This window comes from Neomonachus schauinslandi, chromosome 3, assembly GCF_002201575.2.
Source record: "Neomonachus schauinslandi chromosome 3, ASM220157v2, whole genome shotgun sequence".
NCBI classification, from domain to species: Eukaryota; Metazoa; Chordata; class Mammalia; order Carnivora; family Phocidae; genus Neomonachus; species Neomonachus schauinslandi.
The window spans coordinates 134,442,209-134,462,507 of record NC_058405.1 but is presented as its reverse complement, the minus strand read 5'-3'; the positions used below and the strand labels follow the sequence as shown (position 1 = coordinate 134,462,507).

The 20,299-nt window shown below is 41.3% G+C and overlaps 1 protein-coding gene across 2 annotated transcripts in view; it reads right to left on the bottom strand.

Moving 5' to 3' along the window:
• The window catches only part of MAP3K20 (mitogen-activated protein kinase kinase kinase 20), a 189,565-nt gene that overhangs the window by 158,121 nt on the left and 11,145 nt on the right, over positions 1-20,299 (bottom strand). For both annotated transcript variants that reach the window (XM_044913679.1, XM_021703307.2), the window contains exon 2: positions 17,640-17,832. In XM_044913679.1, coding sequence (XP_044769614.1) covers positions 17,640-17,798 — 159 coding nt within the window. In that variant the 5' untranslated portion in view covers positions 17,799-17,832. The remainder of the gene's footprint in view (positions 1-17,639; positions 17,833-20,299) is intronic.

The window sequence follows — 20,299 nt, the reverse complement described above, 5'->3', positions numbered from 1 at the left end:
TAAAATCTTTAAAAATATATATATATATGAGTAAACTTCAAAGTACTTTGCATGATTCAAAACTAAACAGGAGGTGAACTGCCTATGTGTACAGAACAGACCAATTATAAAGATATTTTCCCTGTCTCCGTGCCATAAGTGAGATTCCATGCATTTGTTTCCCATTTTTCATGGCCATACACAACACTGAATGCATTTGCATGTGCATCTTTTCCAATTATTCCCTCAGAACAAATTCTCACAAGTGAGGGCGAGAGGTCAAATGATATTTCAAGACTTTTGTGAATCTCCCAAACTGCCCTCCAGAAGGTCATGCCATTTTAGACGTCCACTGAAAGTCTAAACTTCTCTGAACTCTGCTTCATCTTCTCTGATGGAAGCCGGGCTCTCCTCTGCAGGTTTTTCTCTCAATGGCAGCAGGCCGGTCTCTCTCAGCACTTGCTCCATTGGGCCTGGAAGTGAGCAAGGTGTCTTCCCTGCTCAGTACCACTTCAGACAGCTCTCCCCCTCCTCCCTGAAAGCTGAATGTTAGGTCATTAGACTGTATCATCCTTCACTGTTCATACGTTGCCAGCATACACCAAGAGAGGAGTGTGCCCATGATCGCACACTCTCACCCAGCACTAAGTGCCATCATTCCTTCCCACCCGCACCCATCTTGTATGGGGGCAAATATCTCCATACTGTTCTATGATGCCACCGGAAGGGTCCTATGTGACCGTGATTCTCCACTGGGGGGAAGATACCAACTTCTGGAGGACAGGGAAAGGGGAGGGAACAGGTATAGTTTTAAAAAAGGGTAAAATATTCTACTTAATGACACAAATACATTAGGTAAATGATGAAATATTATTGGCTGGTAAGAAAATGAAAAAAAAAATAGGATAAGAAAGCACCACAGAAAACGTGCATTTTAGAAGTCTGGGAAACACTCTACAATAGGATAATGTAAGTACCTAGTTACCGACAGCTCTTAAAAGAAGAAAGCTATTCTGAAATGTGCTCACCAAGCCACAGAGGAGAGCATAAGCACTGGGTGTGTTCGGACTATAAGCTGCCGAACTAACAGTAATAACAACAGTCACAAATGTTGAAAGCTGACCAGGTGCCGGGAAGCATGCTGAGTGTACTGACATGGATTACCTCATCTGGCCCTCCTAATAACCTTATGAAGCAGGCCCTATTATTATCTCCATTTTATAGAGGAGGAAACTAAGACCTGGCTAAGTAATGACTAGTGCGGCCAGGATTTGAATCTCCACGGCCTGACTCCGGAGGGCAGGCTCTTAAAACACTTGGCTCGGGAGCTTCCTAGGAATTAATGCCTCCATCTTCAACAAAAGACAGACAATTTGGTTTAAGATGCAAATGAAAATTCATTCTATAGCCTTCGTAAATATTGTGACTGCTATCTCAGCCAGTGGACGGATTCCCTGTTAAGGACATGCTGCCGGAAAGAAGCTTTTCCTGGCTTGTTTAGAATGGCCTTGTTCTCAGACAGTTATCTCCTCAGAGAGTCACTGACAAATTCCAGATGACACAACCTGGAGTCAAGGAAAATCCCTTCTGTTGTTAAAGAGATTTTCCTAGTCCGTATGCTCCTCCTCAGGTCTCTGGTGTCCAAGGTCAGAGGAGCCCTAACACCCACCCCTTCCTGCCTCCACGGCCCGGCCACTACTCTCTGACTGGAATACTCCAGGACTAATCTCACTGTGCCTGTGGTCCCTGTTTATGTCTTCACCACAAGACAGCCCGGGCCCCAGGTTACCCGGCCACCATCTCCCACAGGCTAACTCCTACCTGACACCACAGAGTCCAGCTAGACCCTATTGCCCAGTTTTCCACAACTCCTGAAACCCTCCCACTGTGCTCCACCCGCAGCTAGACCCCTCTATTCTGAACCTCTTCCCTAAACTCTGCCTCATCTTCTCTGACGGAAGCCGGGCTCTCCTCTGCGGGCCTCTCTCTCAATGGCAGCAGGCCAGTCTCTCTCAGCACTTGCTCCGAGTCTGGAGGTGAGCAAGGTGTCCTCCCTGCAGCTCCTCGGTACCACTTCCAGACAGCCCTCCCCCCTCCTCCCTCAAAGCTGAATCTTATGTCATTAGATTGCATCACCCGTCATCCTTCATTGTTGCCAACACACACCAACAATTCCAAATAGCTCCCCTTCATTTCTTGATGATTTTAGCTCCTGGCTCACTGTCATTTTCTCCAATGACTATTCTTGTCTCACAGTGTGGGAATGTTCACAGGCACATAAATGAGGCTCTGGCACTTGTCCTCTCAAGTCCTTGAACTCCCCGGCAACAATCTAATCCTGCACCACACCTCTGTCATGCATTCCTTTGGTCACACCCTAGACCCAGCATTTTCATTACCGCACCCCCTCCACATTCCGAAACCCACCCATCCCACCTCCTCTATTCCCAGCTTCACCTTTAGGACGTGGGCTCCTAAGGTCCCACGACCCAGAAGCACCACTTTGGCGCCACTTCCCTCCCAAAGGTCTTCCCTTCCTTCCTTACCTAGCCGAAATCCCTTGGCAAATCACAGAACCTTCCTTTGCATCCATCCTCACCTCCCTTCTTGCACTTTTCACTTCACTGTACTCAGGAAAACCACGACCCTTAAAAAACCCAGTTCTCTGTCTATTCCACTCCTGTACCTGTGGAGCTGAAAAGGGCTGAGAAAACACACACCATTCTCACTGCTCAGCCGCCATCCTCCATTTCCTTAGTCCTGTGGTTCTCAGGGTCCTGCAGATAGATGTTAATTGTTTCAGCACCATTTGTTGAAAAGATTAACCTTTCCTTCATGGGATTGCCTTGGTTCCTTCGTCAAAAATCTTTTGACCAAATATGGATCTATTTCTGGACTGTTCCACTGGTCGATCTAGGGCATGAATACCGCACAAGCTTGATAACTGGAGCTTTAGAGTAAGTAACGACATAAAGTAGTATATTGTATGAGTCCTCCAACATCGTTCTTCTTCAAAAGTGTTTTGGTTATGCCAGGTCCTTTACATTTCCATATAGGTTTTACAACCTGCTTACCAACTGCCACCAAAAACTGGCTGGTGTTATAATGGGGATTGCCCTGAAGCTACAAATCAATTTCAGGAGAACTGGAATCTTAATCGCATCCATTCTGACCTATGAACGTAGTGTATCTCTCCATTTACTAAGGCCTCCTCTTGTTTCTCTCAGCAGGGTTTAATAGTTTTCAGTGTAAAGATCTTACACAGCTCTTTTGTTAAATTTATCCTTCAGTATTTCATAGTTTTTAGAAATAGAACTTTATAGTTTAGTTGTGGTACATAATATAAAACTTACCATTTCAACCATTTTAAGTGCACAACGCATTAAGTACCTTCACATTGCTGTGCAACCATCCCCACTATCCTCTTCCAGAATTTGTTCATCATCCCAAACAGAAACTCTGGACCAATTAAATAATAATTCCCTATGACTCCCGGCTCCTGGTAACCATGATACTGCTTTCTGCATCTGAATCTGCCTATTCTGGGTACTTCATATAAGCGAAATCACACAGTACTTGTCCTTTTGTGTTTGGCTTCTTTTGCTTAGCATACTGTTTTCAAGATTCATTCATGTTGTAGCATGTATCCAAATCTCATTCCTTTTTAAGGACGGAATACTATTCCACTGCATCCACATACGATATTTTGTTTATCCATTCATCTGTTGATGGGTATTTGGGATGTTTCCAACTATTTCATATTTTTGTTGTATTGCAAACGGTATTTCTTTAGGCTGCTAATTCCACCTTTTCACTACTTGTATCAAAAACGAACTCCTGATCTTCCCTCACATATCTGTCCCACCCACACTCTTCCCCACTTCACAAGATGGCAAATACATCCTCCATCTCCTCAGAGCAAAGCCTTTGAGGCTTCCAGGACTCTCCACTCACACGGCTGACTTTAGGAAAAGTCAGCGAGCAAATCTGGTGAGCTCTACCTTTAAAACATACCCCAAATGTAACCACTTCTTACTGCCTCCACTGCAACCTTCCTGGCCCCAGACACAAATACCTCTCATCTGGACGGTAATCCTAACTGGTCTTTCTGCCCCTGCCTCTGCCCCATATGGTCTTTTCTACAGAGTATCCAGAGTAGCCATATTAAAACGTAAGCCAAATAATTTCACTGCTCTAACCTAAAGCATTCACTTGCTCACTATTTCCCACCAATTTAAATCAGAAGCTCCTAGAGCTGCCTACCAAGCCCTATACCATTCAGCCTTGTTACCTCTCTGGCCCCATTTCCTGTGTTTCCTCCCCTTATCCGCTCCACTCCAGCCACAATGGCCTCCTTGTTATTTCTCCAATGTAACAGCTATGCTCCCACCTGGCATTTACCTGTCCCCAGTTTTACCTGCATGTAAGCATGGGGCTCCCTCTCTCGCTTCCGTCAAGTTTTTACCCAAAATCACCTTCTCAGTGAGGCCTCCCCTGCCCAACCCATTTTAAGTTGCAACCTTGACCCCATGCTGGTACTCCTAATTTCCTTTACTCTGTGTTTTTTCTTATATTTTTATAAACTTTTAATTTGGGAATAATTTCAGATGTAAAGTTGAAAAAATAGGGCAGACAGTCCCTTGTTTCCCCTAATTTAAAATGTTGCACCACTCAGATTTGTCAAAGCTAAGAAACCATCAATGGCGCATTACTATTAACTAAACTCAGGACTTTATTTGGATTTCACCATTTTCTCCACCAATGCCTTTTTTTTTTTTTTTTTTCTATTCTAGAATGCAGTTCGGGATACCAAATGTTTGGTTTCTATGCCTCCTTAACCTCTTCTGGATTGTGACATTTCTGTTAACAACACCTTGAGAGGCAGTGGCCAGGTATTTTGTAGAATATCTACCAATTTGGGTTTATCTGGTGTTCTCCTCACGACTAGACGGGGATTACAGGTTTTGGGGAAGAAGAGCACAGAGATGGGTTTTGTTTCTCATCACGTCAGGGGTACATGTGCTGATGCGGCTTATCCCTAGTGATGCTAACCCAGATCACTTGGTTCAGGTGGCGTCTGCCAGGTCTGCCCATTATAAAGTTACTAAGCCTAAAGTTCCTAGTGTTTTCTTTCCTATACTCCAATCTTTTCAAGTGAGTCGCTAAGTTCAGGCCCATATTTAAGAGGGATAAGCATCTTTATGTTTTAACATACAATTTAATTTTTTTATTGCCACATTTGAAGGTAAACTCTAAAAGGACATGAATTTTTGTCTATTTTATTACCAATATGGCTCCAGTGTCTAAAATAGTACCTAGCATGTAATAATATTTTTGGATGACAGAATACCAAAAAGGAGATTTCCTAGTAATCTGTTTAGGTCATAGTCTCCTACAGCAACAATTATATATCCCTCACCTAGAAAAGTGTGCTCAGGAGAAAAATCACAAGTCATTCATTCTAAGGTATTACTAACATGTTGAGTTACCTTTCTCAGTGGTATTTGCAGTTTTATTAGGAGAAACTATCTTTTTTTTTTTTTTAAAGATTTTATTTATTTATTTGAGAGAGAGAGCACATGAGAGGGGGGAGGGTTAGAGGGAGAAGCAGACTCCCTGCCGAGCAGGGAGCCCGATGCGGGACTCGATCCCGGGACTCCAGGATCATGACCTGAGCCGAAGGCAGTCGCTTAACCAACTGAGCCACCCAGGAGCCCAGGAGAAACTATCTTAAAGAGTGAAATTACAATACCAAAATTTGAGGCATTAGTAATAGGATTAAATAGAAAATATAGATCAACTGCTTAGAATAGTGGCTGCAAATAATAGGAACTCAAGAAATGTCAATTTTATTTCTTTACCCTACATTTGGGAGAGAGAGATTTTGGGGACTCATAGGGTCTTCCCTGGAACCTCAGAAATATACTTATTCTGTCTGCTAACAATCTTAAATCATTTTCAAAACAAGGCAGCGTATAAATTTTTAACATTCCACATTCCTGAATCCAGTTATTAATTTCTTAATCTCTTACTAAAAATCTATTCTTGGCCTGCTGAACACTTGAGGTAAGTCTATCTAGAATCAGAGTTCCCCACATATCCTCATTGTTCTGAGACATGTAATCTGGCCTTAGCCCCAATTCCCAGGTTCTTTGGAGTATGAACTGTTTCCCAAGGAAGAATGCAAATTACACTTAGGGGCCTTAGTTTGTGGTTGAGAAACTGTCCTGAGATTCTAAGGGGAAAAAGCTGTCCACTTTCACAACTTTAAAGGTTTGCCCACAATTGAACTGGTTTAGGAAAAGTCAGTTGAGATGCCAAGTGAACTACGGACTCTATTTAAAATACCCATCCGATGACGTAAAAATGAATACCTGTTGCTTAAGATTGACTCTCCAACTCTCTAATAACAGAAGCAATTCAGTTTCTCACTAAAGGAAGCGCTGTTCTACATGTTCTAAAAATTCAGTGAGTTAAACGGATTTTGTTCCATTAATTGCTTAATATAATCTCTCTTTAAAAGCAGAGCAGCCGTATAGCTCCCTCCTTCCTGAACAAAGCCCGCACAAACGCGCACCAGACTCGGTCACCCTCACCAGCGTAACTGTGCTAACGGAGCTAATTTTACCAAGCACTACTTTCTGAAGAACAGCAACAGGGATGAAAGTCATATTCTCAAGTCAGTAAGATTCCGGCAGTCTCGTTTCATTTAGGATACCTTAATTTTTCTCAGGTCATCAATCAATGAATATCTGATATTAACAAAGCTAAGAAAAAGGCATCGTGGATTCCTTTTTTGGAAACATGTTAAAAAAAAAAAAACAAACCAAGTAAGAACCATGGCCAGGAAAAGCCTTCCCAGCTGCTACAGAACAGAACCTTTCATTCAAAGACAAAACGAATTTATTAAGACCTCAAAAACTCAGCCAAACATGGAGAAGGAAAGGCTATGAAGTAGACTAGGAATGTCAAACTGTGTTCTTTTCTGTAGACTCAGGAATACAAAACCTTTCTGTAACTCTTACAAAAGAAGAAAGTTGAGGTGTGAAGACCGTGTTTATTATTTTGTTTATTTATGCCCTATACATTGACTGCTTATAGTGAGCTCAGGAAATACAAAGATCAATAAGATCTAGATCCTGTGCTCAAGAAGCTGATGTATAGAAGAGGGTAAGATTTGTTCTATGTGGCCCCGGAGCTGGAGCCCATTATTAATGTCTGGAAGTTATATTAATAAAGAACTTTCTAAGAATTACACTAAACAGCCTGCAGCTCACGTGTCATCAAAGGCAGTATTCAAACAGAAACGGGGTGTCCTAACCAGGAGCAGGAATTAGGCATGAGTGAAAAAAGAATTGATAAGATAGTCTCTATCTTGGGTAATTTTGTGTGACTTCCTGTCTTCACTAGAAAGCAGAGAAGAAAATTCTAGGTAGCTATTTATTTATTTATTTATCTTTAAAGATTTTTATTTATTTGGGGGGGGCATGAGCAGGGGGAGGGGCAGAAGGACAAGCAGACTCCCTGCTGAGGGCGGAGCTGGACCCCGGGGCTCAATCCCAGGACACTGAGATCACCACCCAAGCCAAAGTCAGACACTTAACCAACTGAGCCACCCAGGCGCCCCGAGGTACCTTTTTAATAGCCAAGTGAGATAATCCTATTCTGAAGACAGCCAATCATATCTATTTTGAAACTGTCTGAAATACTCAGATGGCTCTTCCTCTCCTTCAATTTTTCAACTGGTCTCTCTGTATTAGGCTTTGAATTTCACAGAAATCCAATTTGTGCTTCATACTATTTTTATGAAGCAAGAGCCTAGCTTTGTATAACACCAGTCAGAATATAACATTTTTATTGGAATCAATATTCATTGGTTTGGTTTCAGCACAATATTTAGAGCACGGCTGGATATTAATTAACCGAATAATATTAACTAATTGAGATGTTTATTGCTGAATATACCGAGATCAATAATACTTTAATGAAAAGCTGAAATAACAGCTGCAATAATGTTCCTCATATGGCCAATCAAAAATGACTTCCACGTGCAAGTAAACATATAATCTAACAAAATTTTGAAAGGATTTTAAAAATGTAAAACAGCTAAGAAGCAAAAATAAAAAGGACAGGGGCTTTTTCTTGCAAATAAAACATTTTTATGGTCATATCGTTAATCTGAAAAAGTGAAGTTTGTCTTAGTGTAACTGCATTTCACATACAATGGTAAGAACATTATAATTCAGGTGATTTTCTAAACTCCTCCTGGTTCTAGGAGAAACCATTCCTGTGGCTTTTCCTCACTCTAAGGTTACCTCTCCTGTAAGGTTTATGTTGCCTTCAGAAAGATCAGTAATACATGCTTACTCGTTTAATTTGTACATTTGTTCAATATGTGTCTCATTTCTTAAATCTCTTGATAGCGGGTCACTTTGGGGTGTCTTAAATGATAAGACACGAACAGAACTGCCTTGAGGAAAAGGGCTGAGTGATGGATAGCTGCTCAGTATATACTTCTGGATGATGACTACATGAATTATCAAATAAAATGATTTATTTTAAATTGCTTATTCTCCAAGTGATGAGTTATATATGTAGCACAAAATCAAAGTACAGCACACTGAATTGTTTAAAATTTCTTACGTGGAAATGGCATGCCAGCATAAAAGGTAGCAAAACATGGGCACTTGTCAAAATCCCACATCAGGTACCTTAAAGAAAAGGGAACAACTAAGAGTTCTGTTACTGTGTAGCTGAGGGAAGTCAGCACCAATAAGCAAAGACTGGGGTGTTCCATCCTCCCTGGCGGCTCAGAGAGTAAATGAAGAAAATGTAGGTACACTGATACAGGATGCCTTCCCTGGATGAGAAAGAAAGGAAAGTGGACTGCATCATGATACCAAGTATCAAGGGACAGACACTTTACTGTGAGCAAGGGGCGCAGTGCTGGCTGAGGTAAGGCAGGCAAGGAAGGGCGCTGTTTGTATCAGCCAGGTAAAGGCCCTAACCAGGTGACCATGGCGGTAGTTGTACTTGGTACAGTGAAGACGGTCAGGATGGGGACAGCATTGGCAACAGAGGTAAAGCCAGCCCTTGCCCGCGGAGAGCCGCCAACAGGGGAATACGCCGTGTACCCTCCTGCCCTTCCACCAGCACGCCGAGCCCTGCCGTGGCTCCTGCCTGCAGACAGCAAACGTGGCCTCTGACACCTTTCCCACATAAGGTTCTAGGAGCCAACATGACACCAATCTGCCACCGCGACTTCAGAGTGTGGTGACCTGGCACATTCACGGGAAAAGTTAAGTGGCGGTAGCTCCCAGTGTCTTAGTGTCGCGAGGCAATTATAATCCAAGTCATGTTAGTAGCACGAGCGTTAGTAAGTTCAGAATGAGAAGAAAAAGGATGCTGGTAGGACCCGAGCCTATTTCTCGCAGGGAAGGAAGAAATCAAAGCCAGAGAGTGGGAAGGATCTGCCCAGGCGGGGAGGACAAGGGCATTACAGCTGCAGGAAAGAGGGAACAGGGTCACAGAAATGGAAAAGGGCGACAGGAGTGGGGGGTTCGGGTCAGAAGACCAAAGACACGGCTGCCAAGGCAGGTGAGGAGCCAAGAGGGGAAGGTTTGGAATCCGAAGGCATTTGCCTGAGGTTCCACAGATGTTTACCACTGCTAAGTCAGCCTTCGTTCATCATGCTCAGTGAGCCTGCCAGGCAGCCCCTGTGCACAGGGGGTCACCCGAACATGGGAAATTTAAGGGTCTGAAAAGCCTCTAACAACCACTACCAGGTTTGACAGGGGACCCAAACTTCCAAACTAAAGTTAATATCCTGACCATACGCATGTGCCCTATGATTGGCTGGAGACAAGCTAGAGTTCTCAAACTCTGGTGGGCGTCGGAAACATCTGGAAAGCTCGTTACAGCCCACACTGCCAGGCCCCACACACCTGGGTTTCTGACTCAGTAGCCGTGAGGCCCATGAAGTTGCATTTCTAACAAGTTCCCAGGTGATGCTTGATGCTCCTGGTCCAAAGGGCACACTTTGAGAACCACTGACCTCAAAGAAAAAAATCCAGAATGGGTAAATTCTGACTGGGGACAGGCAAAACTGTGCATGGGGTTGTCTTAAATAAGAACTCAGGACAGGACTCCTGAGTGAAGGGGAAGAATCAGACTAGGTAAGTGGAGATGCTGTAGCATACGGGCACTTGAAAGCAGGAACCTAAAATAGCAGGTCTAGCATAGTGAAGTCTGCCCTCTGGGTGCTTAAAAATACCACGTGGCCAAGCTTGAGCACCGTTCTGGACAAATTATCACCGCAACTATGCCAGAACTTGGCAGGTATCAAGTATCCAAGAGATTTTTGTTTACATTGGTCTCATCAATGTATTGAAATACAGAGAGGATTTTGCCGTTTTATTCTTCTGTACTGTGTTCGGAGACAGGGGAAAATACTAAAATAGCATTCCTACAGTTAAAAGTAAATGCAAATAATTCATTAAAAAGTCAGCTACAGAACTGCAAAGAAAAGGTAAACGGGTCTTCCAACGAGCTAATAAAGTGATAAAAACATTCGCTAGCCTTCTATGAAGCACTAAATGTTGTCACATTGATAAAGTCTGTATGATGAAAACTTTCATTTTTGGTTCACTGAGTTCTGTGTCTCTTTCGAGATTGTATTTTCTATTTCACACAGGTATTTCCCCTTTTATATGAAAACTTATTGGTTGTTCCTGTTCTTATGCCCTGTTTTGACATTTTGATCTTCTCTATTTATAAATATCTACAGTGTGGGACAGTTTCGAAACCTGAATTTATCTGGCTTTCAACATTTCTACAACAAATCTGGTAAGAATTTTTTTTTTTAAAGATTTTATTTATTTATTTGACAGCGAGAGACACAGCGAGAGAGGGAACACAAGCAGGGGGAGTGGGAGAGGGAGAAGCAGGCTCCCCGCAGAGCAGGGAGCCCGATGCGGGACTCGATCCCAGGACCCTGGGATCATGACCTGAGCTGAAGGCAGTCGCTTAACCAACTGAGCCACCCAGGCGCCCAGAATTTTTTTCTTTTTTAACAAAGGGAGTGGTGCCTTGCAAAAGGCAAGGCAAATGAATCTTCATCTTTCATCTCTTGAGCACTCTGTTTCCTTTCAATTCTTTTGGGGAAACAAAAAGAATCATGTTTCATATCTCAGCCTTAAGTCTGGTTTCCTACTATCAGTTGGATATCCACAAGTATCAAGGTAACATAAATGCTTGGTTTCCACCTTTTTGAAAAACATATCATGTGCAGACGTGTCTGGTTCAACATACCATTAAATACACTGCAAGAGCAAAATGAAGCTGTTGTGATTAAGCCTTCCTGAAAGGGTTGTGAAGCTGATGATCTCCTTATTGTGTGAGGTCAGTGGTTGGAAAAAGGACACTGACCCACAACATCTTTCTCTGCCCTCTCCACTCCTTGCTTCGATTTCTGCCTACACGGTATGGTTTGATCTCAACTCATGTGGAATTTACCAAAAAGATACAATACTGGCTTCTTTTCTTAACCTTTGGTATAGATGCTTAAGGTATTATTTCTTTTCCCGTTGAAAACTTTTTTTTTAAACAAAAATAAGGAGTGCACTGTAAGTAAATCTGCAACTAATATAAACAAGCTAAATTAACACAGAAAAATTCTTTGGCACTGCTACAGAAAATCGACGGAATAGTAAACATTAAACATTTTAGAGGCACATATTGAGACTGTAAAATTAGTAATCTGTGGCATATTAAAGAGTTTTATAAAACTCAATTCACTTGAACATCCTGAGAAAGTGACATGGATTGTGAGAGCTATAATTTTTTTTGAGTTTTTTCCAATTATAAAAGCAAATATATGGCTCACATGGTGTTCACATTTGTCAAAAGTGAGTGATTTGTGCACTTCGTTGTATGTAAATTTTACCTCAAAAGAAAACAAAGTAGTAAACACAAACTGAATATGCATGCTGAAGTATTTAAGGGGAAAGGTACTGATGCCTGCAACTTATTTTGAAATGCAACGAAACTGATTGATGGATAGGACACGTAGCTGAATATATATGTGATGAAGCAAGTATTTATGTTAATGACAGACCCTAGACGGTAGACATATATTCACTAGAAAACTCTCTCAGCTCTTCTTCATGTTTGAAATTTTCATAATAAAATGTTGGGGAAAGACATGAGATCATTACAGAAAAATATGGAAAACAAAGGAAGTATAAGAAAAATAAAAACACCATAGAGACAGCAAGCAGGCGCCGAAGGTCTTACTACATACAGCGCTTTGTAACTTGCTTTACCACTTAGCAGTACAGAATGAGCATTTCCTTAGCTCTTTCAACATTCCTCCAAATGCAACGGAATTCCATTGTACAGACGTAGAATAATTTTTTTCAGCTTTACTGAGGTATAATCAACAAATAAAATTGTAATATCTTAAAAGTATAAACCACGATGATTTTACTATATGTATATACTGTGAAAGGATTCACAATGGGAGTAACACATCTATCACCTCCCATATTTGCGTTTGTGTGTGTGTTTGAGAAGTAGCATAATTTATAAGATAATGTTATAGAACACTTGAGTCATTTCCAGTTCTTCACCATTATCCCTCTGAGATGAGCAGCCATTACCTCCATCTTTCTGCACATCTCTGATTATTTCCTTAGGATAAAGTCATAGAAGTAAAATTTCTGGCTCAAAGAAAGTAAATATTTTAAGATTTTTGATACGTTTTGCTAATCTCTTTCCAAGAACTTACATCCCTAACAGGAGCATATCACAGATCATAGCTAGCCATACATGTGATATTAATGTTTAAATTAAACGCCTCCAGAAGTAAAATTTATCTATAACCATTCTTTCTCCCAAAGAACAAAGGCTCTTTTTTATTGTTTAAGATTTATTTATTTATCTGAGAGAGAAAGAGAGAGACAGTGTGGGGTGAGGAGGGGCAGAGGGAGAGGCAGAGAGAATCTTAAGCAGACTCCGCACTGAACGCAGAGCCCAATATGGGGCTCCATCTCACAACCCTGAGATCGTGACCTGAGCAGCAACGGAGAGTCGGATGCTTAACCAACTGTGCCACCCAGGTGCCCCCAAAGGCTCTTTTTAAAAAGTAAGTCTACAATAAACAAAACTAGTATCCAAATCTTGGTTTCTAAATATCGTAGTCCCAAATCAAGTACCCGGAACCAGGGCTTTTTTTTTTTAAGATTTTATTTATTTGACAGAGAGAGACACAGCAAGAGAGGGAACAGAAGCAGGGGGAGTGGGAGAGGGAGAAGGCGGCTTCCCACCAAGCAGGGAGCCCGATGTAGGGCTCGATCCCAGGACCCTGGGATCATGACCTGAGCCGAAGGCAGACGCTTAACGACTGAGCCACCCAGGCGCCCCAGGAACCAGGGCTTCTTGAAGAAATGGCTGATTCCTGGAATCAGGAAGGAACTAGATCAGCCTGGAACATCTTCTTGTGCCAGGAAGAAAATGCTAAAAAGTGATGGAGACATCAAAAGGACACAGGAACTAACCTGAAGGGACTCTTGCATCGCGACATTTTCAGCATGAAAGTGAGTAACAATGTAATACAACATTTGAATTTGAAAAAGAATCCATAAGTCTACAATGAAACAATAAATGAATGAACAGGTGAATAAACAAGTGAAGAAAGGAAGGCTCTCATTTATGCTAGACCTTTTTGCTGTCTACAGTAACTGTCATAATAATACCCAATTCAAACAAGATCGCCAACAGATGCTTAAAACATTGAGTAACTTGTGTTGGGAGATGATACTTACATAGCCTCAAAGTATCTTCCAACAGCTTAATTATTAATTACAAAGGGGAGAAAAAAGGTATTTTTACTGTAGAGAAATTGGGCGAACCCCTTAGTCGAGGGTTCAAAATTAGTATCACCAATAACGAGACAAACGGACATCATAGTCTCCCGTTAAAATATGCCAAGGGCATATGACCTCTGAAGTATTCCTACCAAAACTACATAACCTTAAACTAGGCAAGAGGAAGGGAAAATCAGATAAACCCAAAATGAGGGACATTCTACACAACTGTCCTGCACTCTTCAAAAATGTCAAAGTTTAAAAGACAAAGAAAACCAGAGAAACTGCTCAATTAAAGCAGACTAAACAGATACACCAATTAAGTGCAACATGTGATCCTGATTGGATCCTGGGTTGAAAAAAACTGCCATAAAAAGTCCTTATTGGGACAGTCAACAAAACTGAATACAGACTGTAGGATAGGTAATATTATTGCATTAGTATTAAATTTTCTGATTGGATAGTTGTATTACGGTTGCATTCTCAGGAGATTCTAAAGTGTTTAGGGATAGATGTACTTAGTATCTGCAATTTATCTCATGGTTCAATAAAATATGTATGAATACAGGGGTGCCTGGGTGGCTGAGTCGGTTAAGCATCCAACTCTTGGTCTCAGCTCAGATCATGATCTCAGGGTCATGAGACTGTGTCCTGCATCGGGCTCCACACTCAGCAGGGAGTCTGCTTGAGGATTCTCTCCTTCTGCCCTCTGCCCTCTCTCTCTCTCTCTCTTAATCTCTCTCAAAATAAATAAATCTCTAAACAAACAAAAACATGTATGAATATGTATAAATTAATATAATATATAAAGAGAAAGCAAATGCTGAAAAATGTTAATAAGTGGTGATTCTAGGAGAATGCTAGAATTCAAGGTACTATTCTTGTAGTTACTCCCTAGGTGTAAAAATTTTTTAAAAATTAAGTTTTAAATAACTACACAGATTTTAAGTAAATTCCATTTTTCTCTCTTTTCTTCTAAATTAAAAAAGTAATAGATACTCACTAAAGCAGAGAAAAGTAATACATACTAAATTAGAGGTCTACAAAAAAAAGTCAAAATAGGAAGTCATTCTCTATCCTCTTACATATGTGAAGTTCAAGAGTTTGGTAAATATTTTCTCCACCTTTCACGAAGTTCATAAAACATAATCAGATATCAGATACCCTTCAAGAGTTACATGAGTGAGCTTCAAACATATTATTAAACGTCCCATTGCTTCTTGGCAAAAATGACCAAGTAACATAAAACTGAATCTACACGTTGGAAAAAAATCCAGAGCTTATTACCTTTACCTTACTTAGAAAACACCTAGCTGGAAAGCCAGTACACAGTTCATAAACAAAAATCAACCTAAGAAATGCATATTTTCTTTCCCAATAACTGCCAACCCCTAGCCAAAATGTTTTACATCTCAAACTCATGTTCAGTCAGTAAGCGTGGGGATGCTTTGCAATAATTGACCATGTCTCCTTATCACTGACAATCACTGACTAACCCAGCCCCCAAAGCTGAAACTGAGTTTCTGGTTTTCCTACTTAAAGTTTATGAGTTATGTTCCTGCAGTTTACTATAAATCAACTCAATTTCTGAATGATAACCCATTTAGGTTAAATACTTACATAAGAGCAGGACTTGGTAGTTTCCAACTCCTGCTTTCACCCCTGTGCTTTCCTATGTCATTTTCCTAGCCTTCTCAAAGATAGTAAAAAAAATAAAATTAAAAAAATTAAAAAATAAGTGGTATTATGTATGGGGGGTGGGGGTGGAGTGAATAGGTTGCAATTACTGTTTTCCTGGCAAAATTTGTTCTATGACTCGAAAAGTCTTTCTCACATCCAACAATCATATAAGAACATGCTTGTTGTACGGAAGCTGCATGACATAATGCTTACAAACATTAGCATGCTTAAATATTTTGAATATAAATTTGACGGAGCTGGTTTATTTTCTGTCTAACCTGGTCAACTACAGATATCAGAGTTAAGAACTACAGAACGGGGTCTGATCTCCTGGATTTTACTTGCCCCTCCTGAGACCCCTTAATACAATTTTCAAATCTGTTTCCCCATCTATAAAATGGGTACAATAATGCTTGCCTGTAAAGGACGTAGCGTTCACTAGATAAAAGAAGCTAGGTTCCATCCAGGGTAAGAAATGGTTTTACTATGTGGTTACTATTTTCAAATGTGCTGATCAAGAAATAAGGGGGAGGACACTTGTTCTACATAGCACCCTTCTGTTTTGTGTGCACACTGGCGTTAAAAGCTATCGCTCCTTAGTGCTTTCCACAACCTACAGGTTACCCCAAGGCAGAAAGATCTTAGTCCTTCTCACCTGGCTTCAACAACTGGAAACCCAGCTGGTGACCACAGAGTCACACAGCACTGCTGGGAGGAAATGCCACAAAGTGTTGCCACTCGGGTCTCCTTCTCTAATCAACTGCTATGGTTCACTGACAGCAGTTAATAAAAAAAAAAAATGACACCACTCAGGGAAGATTAAAAGATATTTATGGAAAAGTTCCCTTTAAAAAGACATTGGGGAAGGGCGCCTGGGTGGCTCAGTTGGTTAAGCAACTGCTTTCGGCTCAGGTCATGATCCTGGAGTCCCTGGATCGAGTCCCGCATCGGGCTCCCTGCTCGGCAGGGAGCCTGCGTCTCCCTCTGACCCTCCCCCCTCTCATGTGCTCTCTCTCTCATTCTCTCTGTCTCAAATAAATAAATAAAATCTTTAAAAAAAAAAAAAAAAAAAGACATTGGGGAAAAAAACCAATAATTAGCCAAAAGAGGACATAAAGAGAAATGACCGGAACAAGCTCCAGAGGGTAGCTGTTAAAAGCTATCAATGCACTGAGCCCCTGCAGGTCAGCTCCACAGTTAGCTTTATTCTCCAGGTCCCAAACTGAACGTGGGGACCAAGCTGTGTCATATTCCTAAGGAAGAGGAAGGGCCTAGGTAGGAGCTCTGCGCTCCCTCCAGGACCAGCACAAGTCCCGGACTCGGGAGGCCGAGACTCTTTTCTGATGTTACAAATAGGGCAGCCCTTTCTTTGTCTAGCACCTGTTAATTCCTTATTAAACAAAGTCCATCACTTTTGACTTCTAGTAGAGGTGAAATCCAAGAATCTAGTATTGTTTATATTTCAGTAGAAAAATAACGCTTTTTATTTTTTATTAAAGATTTTATTTATTTATTTGACAGAGAGAGCACAAGTAGGCAGAGTGACAGGCAGATGGAGAGGGAGAAACAGGCTCTCTGCTGAGCAGGGAGCCGGATGTGGGGCTCGATCCCAAGACCCCAGGATCATGACCTGAGCCGAAGGCAGCCGCTTAATGGACTGAGCCACCCAGACGCCCCAACGCTTTTTATTTTTTAAAAGACAATTCCTGATGGCCACAAATTGACGAAACCCAAAATAGAAAGGGAATAAAAATGTTCACATGTTACTCTCTACTGACCCCTCTCGGCTGACCTGGGAAAAAGCAAAGCCTGAAGCCTAGGAAGGTCTGAAACCTCACCTTCCCCTCAAGGAGAGCTCAGAGAACATTCAGGTCTTTCATGCCATGGAAAGAAATCCTCTCAGTTCAGATGACCCCTAGGAGAACTCAACCCTAAAGCACACGTGGCAATGATTTCTATTTATGGGGCTCCCAGAATGGAAACTGGGAAACAGCCTCATGGATCAGCCCCAAAGGCCTCACTTGCTAGGGCCCTGACAGCCCGTGCCCTCTGACTCGGTTGAAAAGTTACATAAGTGCAGTCGCAACCATTTCTGACAGCAGAAAAAGACCTTACCTCTTTCTCTATTTTGAGCAGCTTCTTTACAGCCACCTCCTTGTCCTGGGATATCCATCTGGCTCGATATACACTCCCAAAACTTCCTCCACCGCAGTTTTCAAAAAACTGCAAGTCATCAAATTTAATTTGCACAAAGGAGGTACCGAGAGACGACATCTCATAATGACAAAGTATTAGACTCCCACAAAATCTGCAGAGAGAAAGCAAAAGTTGGATTATAAACACGTTAGAACAAATCCTCGGAATCCCACTTTTGATAACGTGTAACACGCACTGTGAAACTTCCAGAAAGAACCGGATGACTTAGGAGAAAGGAAAGCGAGACTATGAACGAGGCAAAGTGAAAACCCTTACCCTGGCAGCCCGGGCAAAAGTCAACAGCCACTTGTCCTAGACTTTGAAACACAGCTGTCCACAGAGAAATGGCTCAGATTTCCCCCCTGACAAAACCCGTCACGGCACTTCCTGAACATCCCCAGGAGCTCTGCCTAAAGGCTACTGTGTCACCAGGTCTATCACTAAGCCCTGACAAGCGGGAGGCATGCTTTCGGCAGCACGCTTGCATAGCTCTCCCGGCATCCGAGGCATGCCGGCTCTCCACGTTGTGCTCACTTCACGCGAAATATACATAACCTAAGCTCCGGGGCATCCTGCACAAGGAGGGCTACCATGCTGCAAACTCAGCACACGTTCAGGGTTTCTAGTCCGAGAGCAAACGTTCCGTTTAGGGACGATAGGAAAGCTGGCCAAGTGTTTTCCACAAGTAGCTCCCTGGACTGTATACTGTAGCAGAACTTAATTAAAGAGGAGAAAATTTGCCCTTGATTACAATATATTAAGTCATCCAAAGAAGTCTGCCAAGAATGTTTAAAAAAAAAAAATACTATGTTTGTCTCCAGAGGAACAGATTACCCCTCCCAGAGATTATTACAGTGATATTTTCTGCAGTCTAAGGAGTTTTACTATTACCCGGGTAAGCGGTCATTCTTTACACCCCATGCCAAACCACAGATTAGCAGGAAAAACAAAACAAAAACATACAAACAAGAAAACAATGGACTAAAATTTTGAACCTGCATAAAAAGCAAGTAGATAACAAAAGTCTGTACACAAGTTCTCGCCAAACTGTAAACCAGAATCTCACAATGAGGGAGCAAAAAGACAAATCCATATGCATGCAAAACAACTGGCCTGGGGTCCTCATAACAGTCAATGTCAGGAAAGATTAAAAAAAACAAAAAGCAGGAAAATTTCCTAAGGAGACATAAATAAATATGATGACTTAAGGCAATGACTGACCACTGCTGGATACTGGCATCAAAAAACAAAATCTACACAAAGTATTACTGGGATTTGAGGAAAACCTGAATACTAACTATATATTACGTACTATTATTTTATCCATGGATAATAATGGTATCCTGGTCCGGTAGGAGAATGTCTTTGTTCTTGGGAGATCTACTGGGAGACATATTTAAGCATTATACCTATAACTTCATTTAAAATGGTTCAGCCCCCCTCAACCTCCAAAAAACAGTGCATGGTTATATAGAGAGAGGAAGCAAATGAGGCAAAATGTTAAGAACTGGTGAATCTAGGCAAAAGTTATAGGAGTGTTTCACTACTCTTTCCATTTCTCTGTGGGGTTTGATTATTTTCAAAATAAAAAGGTGGAGGGGGCAGTTTGTATCTATATAAATGGTCAAAGTTTCTTCATAAACAACTTGAAGCTCTGCTGAGTGATGTACACAGTCGGCTCAGAGATCCTAATGTGCAGCTGACTGGCAATCCCATTTTAGGAACATCATGTCACTGAAGAATGCTGATTTTTTTTTTTTTTTAAAGTAAGCTCTATGCCTAATGTGGGGCTTGAACTCATAACCCCGAGATCAGGAGTCACATGCTCTAACTACTGAGCCAGCCAGATGCCCTAAGATTGCTGATTTCTTACACAAAGTCAAACTCTGCTCTGCTCTGGGGAGAAGGCAAGAGAGAGGATTGTTTATCATCTAAAGTTTAAAAGCTAGCTTACAGTCTACATAAAAATACAGGGCAAAAAAACCTACTGCACCCAGCTTTAGTCTATACACACATGTGAGTCAACAATTTACCTTACTAACTTTTGCTTCAATTCATATTCACTTAATTATAGAAAAGAAGAAAGTCTGGATAAAATTTAGGAATGTGCCAAAGGTAGGTACAAAGAATATGCAAGTTAAAAAGTTGGTTCAACAAAATGCAAAGCACCACTTGCAAGATTCCCTCAGTGTTACTGATGCTCGGCCTATATTGTTATCATTTTAATTTTATCAAAGTATAAAAATAAAATAGGACTATGAAGCTTATAATAAAAAATAGAACTCTCCTACTCCATCCCTCCGCAAACCCAATTCTCTCTCCAGAGGGAACTAATTTTAACTCCGTTAGCATTTTCTTCTGCTATTTACCTCCATATTTCTACAAAATGTGTTCATATTTCTATTTCTCGATTGTTCCATTTCAGATATTACCTATTAACTTCCCCCTATGGAAGAGGAGTTAGTTTTCATATACCCTCTTTACTCCTTGCATAGAAATACGTCACACTTGCCCAATCCTCCTAGCTTCCAAATACATTGTAACATTTAGTTAAATCAATAGTCAGTAGTCTGACTACT